Consider the following 14,861-nt stretch of genomic DNA (forward strand, 5'->3'; position numbering starts at 1 on the left):
CTGCACATAGCACAGACACCACCCCCACTCCCTGCACACAGCAGACAGCGTCCGCCACTCCCTGCACATAGCACAGACATCACCCCCCACACCCTGCACACAGCACAGACAGCGTCCGCCACTCCCTGCACATAGCACAGACAGCATCCGCCACTCCCTGAACTTATCAGACAGCATCCGCCACTCTCTGCACATATCACAGACAGCATCCGCCACTCCCTGCACATAGCACAGACAGCATCCGCCACTCCCTGCACATAGCACAGACACCACCCCCACTCCCTGCACACAGAACAGACAGCACCCGCCTCTCCCTGCACATAGCACAGACACCACCCCCCACTTCCTGCACACAGAACAGACAGCGTCCGCCACTCCCTGCACATAGCACAGACACCACACCCCACTCCCTGCACATAGCACAGATAGCATCCGCCACTCCCTGCACATAGCACAGACACCACCCCCCACTTCCTGCACACAGAACAGATAGCATCCGCCCCTCCCTGCACATAGCACAGACACCACCCCCACTCCCTGCACACAGAACAGACAGTGTCCGCCACTCCCTGCACATAGCACAGGCAGCGTCTGCCACTCCCTGCACATAGCACAGACACCACCCCCCACTCCCTGCACACAGCACAGATAGCATCCGCCACTCCCTGCACATAGCACAGACACCACCCCCACTCCCTGCACACAGCACAGACAGCGTCCGCCACTCCCTGCACATAGCACTGACACCACCCCCACTCCCTGCACACAGCACAGACAGCGTCCGCCACTCCCTGCACATAGCACTGACACCACCCCCACTCCCTGCACACAGCACAGACAGCGTCCGCCACTCCCTGCACATAGCACTGACACCACCCCCACTCCCTGCACACAGCACAGACAGCGTCCGCCACTCCCTGCACATAGCACAGACACCACCCCCACTCCCTGCACACAGCACAGACAGCGTCCGCCACTCCCTGCACATAGCACAGACATCACCCCCACACCCTGCACACAGCACAGACAGCGTCCGCCACTCCCTGCACATAGCACAGACATCACCCCCCACACCCTGCACATAGCACAGACAGCGTCCGCCACTCCCTGCACATAGCACAGACACCACCCCCACTCCCTGCACACAGCACAGACAGCGTCCGCCACTCCCTGCACATAGCACAGACAACACCCCCCACTCCCTGCACACAGCACAGATAGCATCCGCCACTCCCTGCACATAGCACTGACACCACCCCCACTCCCTGCACACAGCACAGACAGCGTCCGCCACTCCCTGCACATAGCACAGACACCACCCCCAATCCCTGCACACAGCACAGACAGCGTCCGCCACTCCCTGCTCATAGCACAGACATCACCCCCACACCCTGCACACAGCACAGACAGCGTCTGCCACTCCCTGCACATAGCACAGACATCACCCCCCACACCCTGCACACAGCACAGACAGCGTCCGCCACTCCCTGCACATAGCACAGACACCACCCCCACTCCCTGCACACAGCACAGACAGCGTCCGCCACTCCCTGCACATAGCACAGACACCACCCCCACTCCCTGCACACAGCAGACAGCGTCCGCCACTCCCTGCACATAGCACAGACATCACCCCCCACACCCTGCACACAGCACAGACAGCGTCCGCCACTCCCTGCACATAGCACAGACAGCGTCCGCCACTCCCTGCACATAGCACAGACACCACCCCCCACTCCCTGCACACAGAACAGACAGCATCCGCCACTTCCTGCACATAGCACAGACACCACCCCCACTCCCTGCACACAGCACAGACAGCGTCCGCCACTCCCTGCACATAGCACAGACACCACCCCCACTCCCTGCACACAGAACAGACAGCATTCGCCACTTCCTGCACATAGCACAGACAGCACCCGCCTCTCCCTGCACATAGCACAGACAGCACCCGCCTCTCCCTGCACATAGCACAGACAGCATCCGCCACTCCCTGCACACAGAACAGACAGCGTCCGCCACTCCCTGCACATAGCACAGACAGCACCCGCCTCTCCCTGCACATAGCACAGACAGCATCCGCCACTCCCTGCACATAGCACAGACACCACCCCCACTCCCTGCACACAGCAGACAGCGTCCGCCACTCCCTGCACATAGCACAGACATCACCCCCCACACCCTGCACACAGCACAGACAGCGTCCGCCACTCCCTGCACATAGCACAGACAGCATCCGCCACTCCCTGAACTTATCAGACAGCATCCGCCACTCTCTGCACATATCACAGACAGCATCCGCCACTCCCTGCACATAGCACAGACAGCATCCGCCACTCCCTGCACATAGCACAGACACCACCCCCACTCCCTGCACACAGAACAGACAGCACCCGCCTCTCCCTGCACATAGCACAGACACCACCCCCCACTTCCTGCACACAGAACAGACAGCGTCCGCCACTCCCTGCACATAGCACAGACACCACACCCCACTCCCTGCACATAGCACAGATAGCATCCGCCACTCCCTGCACATAGCACAGACACCACCCCCCACTTCCTGCACACAGAACAGATAGCATCCGCCCCTCCCTGCACATAGCACAGACACCACCCCCACTCCCTGCACACAGAACAGACAGTGTCCGCCACTCCCTGCACATAGCACAGGCAGCGTCTGCCACTCCCTGCACATAGCACAGACACCACCCCCCACTCCCTGCACACAGCACAGATAGCATCCGCCACTCCCTGCACATAGCACAGACACCACCCCCACTCCCTGCACACAGCACAGACAGCGTCCGCCACTCCCTGCACATAGCACTGACACCACCCCCACTCCCTGCACACAGCACAGACAGCGTCCGCCACTCCCTGCACATAGCACTGACACCACCCCCACTCCCTGCACACAGCACAGACAGCGTCCGCCACTCCCTGCACATAGCACTGACACCACCCCCACTCCCTGCACACAGCACAGACAGCGTCCGCCACTCCCTGCACATAGCACAGACACCACCCCCACTCCCTGCACACAGCACAGACAGCGTCCGCCACTCCCTGCACATAGCACAGACATCACCCCCACACCCTGCACACAGCACAGACAGCGTCCGCCACTCCCTGCACATAGCACAGACATCACCCCCCACACCCTGCACACAGCACAGACAGCGTCCGCCACTCCCTGCACATAGCACAGACACCACCCCCACTCCCTGCACACAGCACAGACAGCGTCCGCCACTCCCTGCACATAGCACAGACACCACCCCCACTCCCTGCACACAGCACAGACAGCGTCCGCCACTCCCTGCACATAGCACAGACACCACCCCCACTCCCTGCACACAGCACAGACAGCGTCCGCCACTCCCTGCACATAGCACAGACAGAATCCGCCACTCTCTGCACATAGCACAGACACCACCCCCCACTCCCTGCACACAGCACAGACAGCATCCGCCACTCTCTGCACATAGCACAGACACCACCCCCCACTCCCTGCACATAGCACAGACAGCATCCGCCACTTCCTGCACATAGCACAGACACCACCCCCACTCCCTGCACACAGCACAGACACCACCCCCCACTCCCTGCACACAGCACAGACAGCATCCGCCACTCTCTGCACATAGCACAGACACCACTCCCCACTCCCTGCACATAGCACAGACACCACCCCCACACCCTGCACACAGCACAGACAGCGTCCGCCACTCCCTGCACATAGCACAGACAGAATCCGCCACTCTCTGCACATAGCACAGACACCACCCCCCACTCCCTGCACACAGCACAGACAGCATCCGCCACTCTCTGCACATAGCACAGACACCACCCCCCACTCCCTGCACATAGCACAGACAGCATCCGCCACTTCCTGCACATAGCACAGACACCACCCCCACTCCCTGCACACAGCACAGACACCACCCCCCACTCCCTGCACACAGCACAGACAGCATCCGCCACTCTCTGCACATAGCACAGACACCACCCCCCACTCCCTGCACATAGCACAGACAGCATCCGCCACTCCAAGTTCTTAAACTAGAGCCCCAGCCACGGAAAGGTGTTGACATTCCCTGTCGCCAAAAGGTCCCTCTGGTAACAAAGGAATTAACTCGGTGTTAATGCCCCATGCCCGGTCTTGCCCTTCCATACACTGTGTGTAATAGCACAACCTGTCCTCACCTTCATTAGCCTCGGGCTCCGTAGCTAGAGGGCTGGTCGGAGAGCTGGTGGAAGACTTTCTGGCGCTCAGCCCTGAAATCATCGCCATGGAAGAAAGTCGCCCTATAGCGCGCACCGCATGTCCAGTTTTCTGAAACACGAAAAGAAGCGGGTGCTGCTGAGTGTGCCAGCCTAGTGCGTTCTCATTAAGCAGACAGAAAGGCATTCGTTAGGTATAATTTATATATATTTATACACATTTTAAGTTATGGTGGGTGAAAAAGGCGACAAAAAACCTCCACCGTTAGCGTATAGCCAATAAAGAATATCACTTGTGAGCACATTCACATGTCTTAGACAGGTCTGCAACCTGCCTTTAACCATTATCACCTAGCATACTGTGCTTCCACTGCAGCAAAGGATTCTGGGAACTGGCATTGTGTGCTCATTTGCATATCATTTTCCAGAATCCCTTGCTGCAGTGGAAGCACTGTATGCTGGGTGATAATGGTGAAAGGCGGGGTTGTATACCTGTCTAAGACATGTGAATGTGCTCACAGGTGATATTCTTTATTGGCTATATATACATACATGTATATACATATACACATAAACACACACACACACACACATAATACACACACACACACACACACACACACACAATGTGTGTATATATATATATATATATATATATATATATATATATATATATATATATATATATATATATATATGTGTGTGTGTGGTGTCTCTCTCTCTCTATGTATGTATGTGCGTGGTGAATGTGTGAATGTGTGAATGTGTGAGTGTGTGAATGTGTGAATGTGTGTATATGTGTGTGTCATGGCTACATATGCCCACAGTCCTGCTGTCTCCTTATGTTTGCCATCACACCACTTCGATAAATAAAGATAGACATAGTAGCGAATTAAAACAAAATGGCGCCCTTACGCACTTACCTGATACCGTCCTCCTGTTCCCATGGCAACACAACATCACGCGCTTGTCAATCGCGCATGCGCAGAAGTGGCCAGCGCCGCTCGCGCATGCACACAAGCGGCAGACGCAGATCGCACATGTGCGGGGTAGCAAGCCAGCATGCCGCCTCCAAATTCTGCCGCCCCCCAAATTCTGCCGCCCCAGGCCCGGGTTTATCGGGCCTAATGGGAGAGCTGCCACTGGATGGACACACGTGTGTAGGGGTACAGTGTGTTGAGATGAACGTTGCTTGTGAGCCTGGGTGAATGTGCAGCCCCAGCACGTCTCCGCTTACAATGAGTTACCTGCCACTTTCTCCGCGCCATGTATTTCTTCATCCGATCCTTAGACAGCTTCTTTGCTTCCATGGTCTTGGTGTCTTTTTGCAGCCAGGAATGCTGCAGGCACTGGGGACAGTTCAGCCGGCTCCTGTCCGGAAAGATACAGGACGGAGTTCAGAACCCAAACTATACGAAAACAACCCCCTAAAAAACAGTCTGTGTTACTATGTAACACCCCTCACAGCCTGTTAAAGGAGTGAATATTGGTCATTATATCGGGTGGCCCAAGAATGTTAATCAATACAACGAGATCTAGTAATCAATATCATGGGATTCTGAAATCAATACAATAAATATCATGTATTCTATAAGCAGATCTATATATGAAAATACACTACTTTGCTGAAGCAGAAACTCCTCAGTAACCAGAAGCTTTACACCAGCGGTGACCAACTCCAGTCCCCAAGGGCCACCAACAGGTTGGGTCGTTGACTGAGCCACTGATTGAGCCACCTGTGCTGAAGCAGGGATATCCTTAAACCCTGACCTGTTGGTGATCCTTGAAGATCGGAATTGGCCTCTCCTGCTTTGGACAATTCCCAGAAAGTAAAACATTTTTTACATTAATTGCACTGAAAGTTAAAGCCGCAATCTCGGTTAATTGTTTACATTAAAAAAAATTTTTAAAAATCAGTGTCCGCGGAACGCCGTTTCTGGCACAATTCAAATAAAAAACGATTAGAACCGGGATTGGTGCTTTAACATGTCATCGACAGAAGCGGGAATGGAAATGTCGCAGGCAGCGCGGGGTTACTTCATGTCTTTCTTTAGCAGGCTGCTGATAAAGTTCTTTGCGTCATCAGATATCTCATCGAAGGCTTCGTCATCAAAGTCCCACGTCGCCGAGGTCACGTTGGCCAAGGTTTCATTGTCGTTATCGCCCATGAAGGGGGACAGTCCGCTGACCCTGGAGGGAAGACAGAACGGGACGTTCGTGACGACTCATACAACCTCCTGTGTACACGAACGCGCGAGCAATGTCCAGCGTTCCAGCGGAATATATTCCGCCCGCCTGCTACATTCAGAGACAATGGGGGTTATTCATTACACGGACGTCAAAGGCAGTTTCCGTGCAGTAGTGTGGCAGGTCGTGCCGCCACCGTTTAATAAATAACCCCCAATGCCTGCTGATGAAATACACTGCATTCCTGTCCCTTTGTGCTCTGCTAACAGAGAAAGGGACAGGTCGGTGCTGTTCCCAAATAATTAAAACCCAGGGGAATCAGAACCTGTGCGAAATGTAACCAGTCAGAGGATACAAGTTACTTCAAACATGTTATTTGGTATTACATATAGAAGGCCCCTGAGCCCCGGCGAGAAATCAGCACCTCCCTGCGGGTTATTAGAGAGACTGGGTTAGGGACCAGTGCTTGATGTGTGATGGTACCAGCTTCTGGGGGTCCGGAGTACCATAGTCGTAGAGAGGAGTACCATAGTCGTAGAGAGGAGTACCATAGTCGTAGAGAGGAGTACCATAACCATTTTATTTACACAGTTACAGTAACACTAAAATAATTCTCTTGTTCTTTAAAACAAAATACTTTTCCTGTTTCTGTCGCATAAATGATATTAGTTTTAAATATTATAATAAGGAACAAGACCTTTGCTGCCATGTTTAATACATTTTAAATCGTGCACAGCACCACTATTTTTTAGAAGTCACCTTGACCTCTAGGTAGGTGGTCACTGGTTCTAGATCACTGATCTAGAGTTAGTACCAGTGGGGTGAAATGCCGCATTAACGTCTCCACTTGCACTGCCAGCAGCCTGTCCCGTCCCAATTAGTTGGTACTGTAAGTGTCGGCTCATTCTCCGCACAGCGAGCGTGTTATGTGCTTGGTAAGGTTTGCCGATCTTTGCCGAGTTTTCCCATTGGGTCTCCTGGTCTCCCCCATATAATCTCATTAGCACATAAGGGGAAATCAGCAGCTAGGCCCCTTTACAGACTCCGACTGCTATGCATGTAATGAAGATATACATACATGTGAGTGAGCGTCGGGGGCCTCTGGTCTTTAAATAATATTAATACACTGACATACTGTTTTTATGCTCTCAGAAGGTGTATGAAGAATGGAACCCCCCATATTTTGTACTCAGCAGCTACTGAAATGTGGACGTTTAATGTGTTTTAAATGTATCTCATTGTATCTCATTAATTAGTTTATTACCTTTGGATTAGCACAGTATATATCGCCTAATACAAGGGTTTCTCAACTCCAGTCCTCAAGATCCCCCAACAGGTCAGGTTTTCAGGATATCCTTGCTTCTGCACAAATGTCTCAATCAGTGGTTCATTCTTCGACTGAGCCACTGATTGAGCCACTTGTGCTGAAGCAGGGATATTCTTAAAACCTGACCGGTTGGGGGATCTTGGGGACTGGAGTTGAGAACCTCTGGCCTAATAGATGAACCTGCGCTTCCCGTGGTCAGATATCTTTGAACACAACTGGGAAACTGGGAAACTGGGAAAAATGCTAATTTCAATCATTTGAATGTCATATAGTTAAATGAACATATCTCCTCATCTCTCTCACCTAGGCCCTCCTCCCCCTCTCACTTCTCCTTCCCCCTCCATCCACCACCCCTACCCACTCCTTCTGCCCATGATCTCCTCCCAATCATCAAACACTCTCCCCCCTACATCACCTTCTAAGCCCATTCAACACTCCCTCCTCTCCTCCCACTCCTCCCATCTTCCTATCCAGAGGACAATACCCAGACTCCTTCAAAATTGTTATGCTCACCCCTCTCCTTAAAAAAACCTTCTCTCGATCCTGCCCTCCCCTCCAACTTTCTCCCTATCTCACTCCTTCCATACTTCTCCAAACTCCTCGAACGCATCGCTCATAACCATCTCTCTCCCAAGCTCGCCACTCCAAACAATGCTCCATCCTCATCCTCCTCGACCTCTCTTCAGCCTCTGACATTACCCTCACCAACCTCTCATGGCTCTCATCCTACCTCTCCCCCCACTTCTACTCTGTCAACAATTCATCCTCTCTGCCCACCAGCCTCCAAGTGGACATGTCCTAAGGCTCTGTCCTTGATCCTCCCCTCTTTTCCCTCTACACTGCCCCCTCTCTGACTTAATCTCTTCCCATAGATTCAACTTTCCTTTTTTTGCAGACAACATACACATTTCTTTCTCCTTCCCACAATTCTCACCCAAACTTTCCACCCATATCTCTGCCTGCCTTTCTGCCATTTCCACCTAGATCTCCCACTTCCTACAAATGAACCCAGCTAAGACTGGAGGACTTCAGTCTTTCCTACTTCCTCCTCCCTCTCATCCAATCCCCAACATGTCCCCCCCCCCCCTGTTCTGCTCACAACCTTAGAGTCACCTTTGACCCTTCCCCCCTCTGCACCTAACACATCACCTCAATCCACCTGTCGTACCACCTATACATAAGAAAAATGTGTCCACTCATTTCTCTCTCCTCGACCGAATTTCTCATCAACAACCTCATCTTCACCCATCTCGACTACTGCAACTCCCTTCTCCTCGGTCTCCTCCTCTACTCCTCCATACCCCTCCAACAAATCCAAAACGCTGCAGCCCATACACTTCGCAATCTCCCCTGCTGTGCCCACGCCACCCATCTCCTCTCCCAGCTCCACTGGCTACACATCTAACAGCGTTCCCCCTTCAAATTCCTCACCCTGTTCTACAAATCTCTCTATGTCTTGCCCCCCTCTTACCTTTCAGCACTCATCTCTCACTACACCCCTTCCCGTCCTCTTCGTTCCTTGACTGCTACGACCCTCACTGCACCCCCTCAGCCCTCTGTGCCTCCCCTTGATTCTGATCATTTGCCTTACTCTCCCCCTCCACTGGAACAAGCTCCATCACCATATCCAATCTCCCTATCTTCAGAAGCCAACTCAAAACTCATCTCTTCTCCATCACATTCCATGATCTCCCATTAACCTCCCCTCCCACGCCAACTCCCATAATCTCCCCTACCCTCACCCATTTCTAAAGTCTCTCCGAAACCCTCCAAAGTCACCCACCTCGACGATCCAATCACCTCCACTGTCCCAGATGTCAGACCCATCACCATGCTACTGACAAGACTAAATCCAGAGACCTTACTCCAAACCCTGCCCACCAACCAAGCAAGCTCTCCATGCATCTAACCCATAACCCGACTATAATGTTCCCACCCCCGCCCACCAATCAAGCAAGCTCTCAATGCACCGACCCTATAACCTTACTATAATGCTCCCACCCCCGCCCACCAACCAAGCAAGCTCTCAATGCACCTAACCCATAACCCGGCCATAATGTCCCCACCCCCGCCCACCAATCAAGCAAGCTCTCAATGCACCTACCCTATAACCTTACTATAATGCTCCCACCCCCGCCGACCAACCAAGCAAGCTCTCAATGCATCTAACCAATAACCCGGCCATAATGTCCCCACCCCTGCCCACCAACCAAGCAAGCTCTCAATGCACCTAACCCATAAACCAACAATAATGTTCCCACCCCCGCCCACCAACCAAGCAAGCTCTCCATGCACCTAACCCATACCCTGACCATAAAGTTCCCCCCCTACACCCCAACCAACCAAGCTCTCAATGCACCTAGCCCATAACCCGACCACAATGTCCCACCCCCACCCACCAACCAAGCAAGCTCTCAATGCACCTAACCCATACCCTGACCATAATGTTCCCCCCTTACACCCCAACCAAGCAAGCTCTCAATGCACCTAGCCCATAACACGACCATAATGTCCCACCCCCACCCGCCAACCAAGCAAGCTCTCAATGCATCTAACCCATAAACCTGACCATAATGCTCCCACACATGCCCACCACAAAGACATCTTATTAATGACTCTCTGCCCATCACATGAAATGTCCCATATGTAACCCCACTATTGTTTTACTAACTAATGTCCAGCGCCCTGAATAAGGGCGCCATATAAACATTGTTATAAATAAATATCTCCCAGGCACCCGAGGGAGGTGGGATTTGCAAACTCGCAGTTTAATAATTAGCCCATGAATATGTTGTTTTGCAAATTTGCTTTAATTGCCTAGCTGGACCCAAATCACAATAAAAACATCAATTTTGCAAAGTTTGGCCAGACAATAAGGGCTTGAATATGGCGAGATGCAAATCCACCGGAAAATGTCACTTTTCCCTCGGAAATGCACCTCTCTGAGGTAAATGCAAAAGCCCGACAGGGAGATGGAGGCGGGTTTCTCTGAGACAGAAAACTGCGGAAGGATTTCACAATGAAATAAATCCTAATTAAAATGAATAAATAAAATAATGATACGGTGGAATTAATCTGAAAAGCAGCACTGAGGAGCCAGGAGGTGGCAGCGGTTCCGGACACGGACGTGTGGATCCGTTACAGGTTTGGATCATTTTTAAAGGTGCCTAAAAAAAAGTCCATCTAATTCATTCTTGTCCTGTCCCAGAGACTTTGAGGGAAGTGCATTAACTTAAAAAGGCTCAGAGAAGGATTCTCTTTCAAAGCTATTTCAAGATATAACCACACATTGGGCAGTATGTCCCGATGCTTCTGTTCCTCTGGATCCAGTGGGGCAGTATGTCCCGATGCTTCTGTTCCTCTGGATCCAGTGGGGCAGTATGTCCCGATGCTTCTGTTCCTCTGGATCCAGTGGGGCAGTATGTCCCGATGCTTCTGTTCCTCTGGATCCAGTGGGGCAGTATGTCCCGATGCTTCTGTTCCTCTGGATCCAGTGGGGCAGTATGTCCCGATGCTTCTGTTCCTCTGGATCCAGTGGGGCAGTATGTCCCGATGCTTCTGTTCCTCTGGATCCAGTGGGGCAGTATGTCCCGATGCTTCTGTTTCTCTGGATCCAGTGGGGCAGTATGTCCCGATGCTTCTGTTTCTCTGGATCCAGTGGGGCAGTATGTCCCGATGCTTCTGCTCCTCTGGATCCCGTGGGGCAGTATGTCCAGATGCTTCTGTTCCTCTGGATCCAGTGGGGCAGTATGTCCCGATGCTTCTGTTTCTCTGGATCCAGTGGGGCAGTATGTCCCGATGCTTCTGTTCCTCTGGATCCAGTGGGGCAGTATGTCCCGATGCTTCTGTTCCTCTGGATCCAGTGGGGCAGTATGTCCCGATGCTTCTGTTCCTCTGGATCCAGTGGGGCAGTATGTCCCGATGCTTCTGTTCCTCTGGATCCAGTGGGGCAGTATGTCCCGATGCTTCTGTTCCTCTGGATCCAGTGGGGCAGTATGTCCCGATGCTTCTGCTTCTTGTCTCTGTGGCCTGAGGTTTATGTACCGAGATCTCCAAGAAAATATTCCAGAATAGCTTTGGTTGGCTATAAAACAGATGCAGGAAACCTCTTCCTAATTATGGGCTAGGAACAAAATAAATCAATGTTAAACACTGGCTTTTACCAGAACACTGACCAGGCCTTTCATCCTTTGTTTCACACACATTATTGTCTGCACCAGGAGCCTGAACGCCAACAGGTGTGAGTTTAATATCCAGGACTTCCCCCAACTGTCCCGAGTTAGCAAACAAGTGTATGAATCCACTGGTGTTTGTGGGGTGGATCCGTGGAGGAGATGCTTGTTTAGATTTGCCTTTTTTAATAATAAGGTTCCTAGTTTCACCTCTCTACGTTTGAAGTGGGACTTCTTTGCTGGCGCCTGCAGGGTTTTCATGGGAAAAAATCCTTGCGTTGTAACGAAAAACCGTAACGCGCGTTAAGTCACGGTAGTAATAGGTGCGCACCGTTGCGCGTGGCCGTCGCGCTCGCGTATGCGCACAAAAACACTATGTCTGGTCTCAGCCGTCGGCGCGCACACGCAGAGGTCTCCTGGGCTCGGGCACGGCGCACGAGCAGCAGGACACGGAGATCACCCACCCACACAGAGACACACACACACACAGACACACACACAGACACACTCTGACTGGCACACTGACTGGCACACTGACTGGCACACTCTGACTGGCACACTCTGACTGGCACACTCTGACTGGCACACTCTGACTGACACACTCTGACTGGCACACTCTGACTGGCACACTCTGACTGGCACACTCTGACTGGCACACTCTGACTGACACACAAACAAGGAATTCACAGTTATTATAAACTAGCTGATATACCCGGGATGTAATTTTGGGGGGGCGGGCGACTTTGGGTCGGGGGGTGGGTGGATGGGTGACTTTGGGTCGGGGGTGGGTGGGTGACTTTGGGTCGGGGGGTGGGTGGGTGACTTTGGGTCAGGGGGTGGGTGACTTTGGGTCGGTGGGTGGGTGACTTTGGGTCGGTGGGTGGGTAACTTTGGGTCGGTGGGTGGGTGACTTTGGGTCGGTGACTGGGTGACTTTTTTGGGATCGGTGACTGGGTGACTTTTTCTGGGTCAGTGACTGGGTGACTTTTTCTGGGTCGGTGACTGGGTGGGTCAGTGACTGGTTTCGGTGAGTGGGTGGGTCAGTGACTGGGTTGGGTGGGTGAGTGAGTGGGTTTTGGTCGGTCGGTGAGTGGGTGGGGTCGGTGAGTGGGTGGGGTCGGTGACTGACTGAATGGGTGGGTGAGTGGGTGACTGAATGGGTGGGGGAGTGGGTGACTGAATGGGTGGGTGAGTGGGTGACTGAATAGGTGGGTGAGTGGGTGACTGAGTGGGTGACTGACTGGGTGGGTGACTGTGGGTGAGTAGGTTGACTGAGTGAGTGGGTGACTGAGTGGGTGGGTGACTGAGTGAGTGACTGAGTGGGTGACTGAGTGAGTGGGTGACTGAGTGAGTGGGTGACTGAGTGGGTGACTGAGTGAGTGAGTGGGTGACTGAGTGAGTGGGTGACTGAGTGAGTGGGTGACTGAGTGAGTGAGTGGGTGACTGAGTGAGTGAGTGGGTGACTGAGTGGGTGGGTGACTGAGTGGGTGGGTGACTGAGTGAGTGGGTGGGTGACTGAGTGGGTGACTGAGTGAGTGGGTGGGTGACTGAGTGAGTGGGTGGGTGACTGAGTGGGTGGGTGGGTGACTGAGTGGGTGGGTGACTGAGTGAGTGGGTGACTGAGTGATTGGGTGGGTGACTGAGTGGGTGGGTGACTGAGTGAGTGGGTGACTGAGTGAGTGGGTGACTGGGTGAAAGTGGGTGGGTGAGTGGGTGACTGGGTGAAAGTGGGTGGGTGAGTGAGTGAGTGACTGGATGGATGTGTGGGTGACTGGGTGGGTGTGTGGGTGACTGGGTGGGTGTGTGGGTGACTGGGTGGGTGACTGGGTGGGTGTGTGGGTGACTGGGTGGGTGTGTGGGTGACTGGATGGGTGTGTGGGTGACTGGGTGGGTGTGGGTGACTGGGTGGGTGGTTGACTTTGACTGGGTGACAGTGGGTGGGTGGGAGATGGTGGGTAACTGGGTGACAGTGCGTGGGTGGGAGACGGTGGGTGACTTACCTTGACCGGGTGGTGGTTCCTGGCGGTAGACGGTTCCCCTCCTGGCACCGATATCCCCGTGGCATCTGGCTGGGGCAGGAGGTGGGTTCGGGAAGTTGGCGGGGGGGCAAGAGTGGCATGAGACCTGCGCCGCGCTTCCCCTCCGTCCGGGAGCTGGTGAGGGTGAGTGCAGGAGACCCGCGCCGAGCTTCCCCTCCGTCCGGGAGCTAGGGAGGGTGAGTGCAGGAGGCCCGCGCAGCGCCACGCTTCCCCTCCGTTCCTCGTTGGGAGCGAGGGGGAAGGAGCCTGGAGTTTGCTGCTGAGCAGGAGGGCCGCTCCGCGCTTCCCCTCCGCCCGGGAGCCTCCGTCCGGGAGCCGGTGCAGGGCGGTGCACGTGAGGGTGATGGTGCGGCTGGGGATGTTGCGGAGCGTCCGGGTTTGGGTGAGGTGGAGGGGGGAGAGAGTGAGGGGCACAGGGAGAGGGGGGGTGGAAGGTGAGCTGCGGTGCGGCTGACGTGGGAGAGTGAGGCCAAGCAAGGTCAAACCTCAACACGTGTGTGTGTGTGTGTGTGTGTGTGTGTGTGTGTGTGTGTGTGTGTCCCTGTGTGTGTGTGTGTGTGTGTGTGGTGTTGGTCAGAGGCGCACATGGTCACGGTGTGAGGAGAGTGTGCGTGTGTGTCTCTCCTCCCTGCCTGGCTCCTCCCTACCTGGCCGGCAGGCCAATGAGCTGTCCAGCAGACATACACACACAAACATTATTTGAGACATATATAGATATAGAAGTGCAAATAGCTAAAGCACGCGTTCTAAGTCAAACATCGTTGTGTTTTGGCACAGAAATTGTGTTTTGATTTTTAATTACAAATACAATTTCTGTGACAAAACAGTGACAAAAGACAAAGACGTTTCACTTAAAATGGGCGTGCTTGGCACACACACCATTTTTCACCATTTTTCACACACCTATGC

The 14,861-nt window shown here is 53.4% G+C and overlaps 1 protein-coding gene across 2 annotated transcripts in view; it reads right to left on the reverse strand.

Moving 5' to 3' along the window:
- MYLK (myosin light chain kinase) overlaps positions 1 to 14,861 on the reverse strand; it is a 375,829-nt gene that overhangs the window by 16,314 nt on the left and 344,654 nt on the right. For both annotated transcript variants that reach the window (XM_075609890.1, XM_075609889.1), the window contains 3 exons: positions 6,265 to 6,417; positions 5,475 to 5,598; positions 4,210 to 4,339 (listed from right to left, as the gene is read on the reverse strand). In XM_075609890.1, coding sequence (XP_075466005.1) covers positions 4,210 to 4,339; positions 5,475 to 5,598; positions 6,265 to 6,417 — 407 coding nt within the window. The remainder of the gene's footprint in view (positions 1 to 4,209; positions 4,340 to 5,474; positions 5,599 to 6,264; positions 6,418 to 14,861) is intronic.

Source organism: Ascaphus truei, chromosome 7, assembly GCF_040206685.1.
Source record: "Ascaphus truei isolate aAscTru1 chromosome 7, aAscTru1.hap1, whole genome shotgun sequence".
Lineage (NCBI taxonomy): Eukaryota > Metazoa > Chordata > Amphibia > Anura > Ascaphidae > Ascaphus > Ascaphus truei.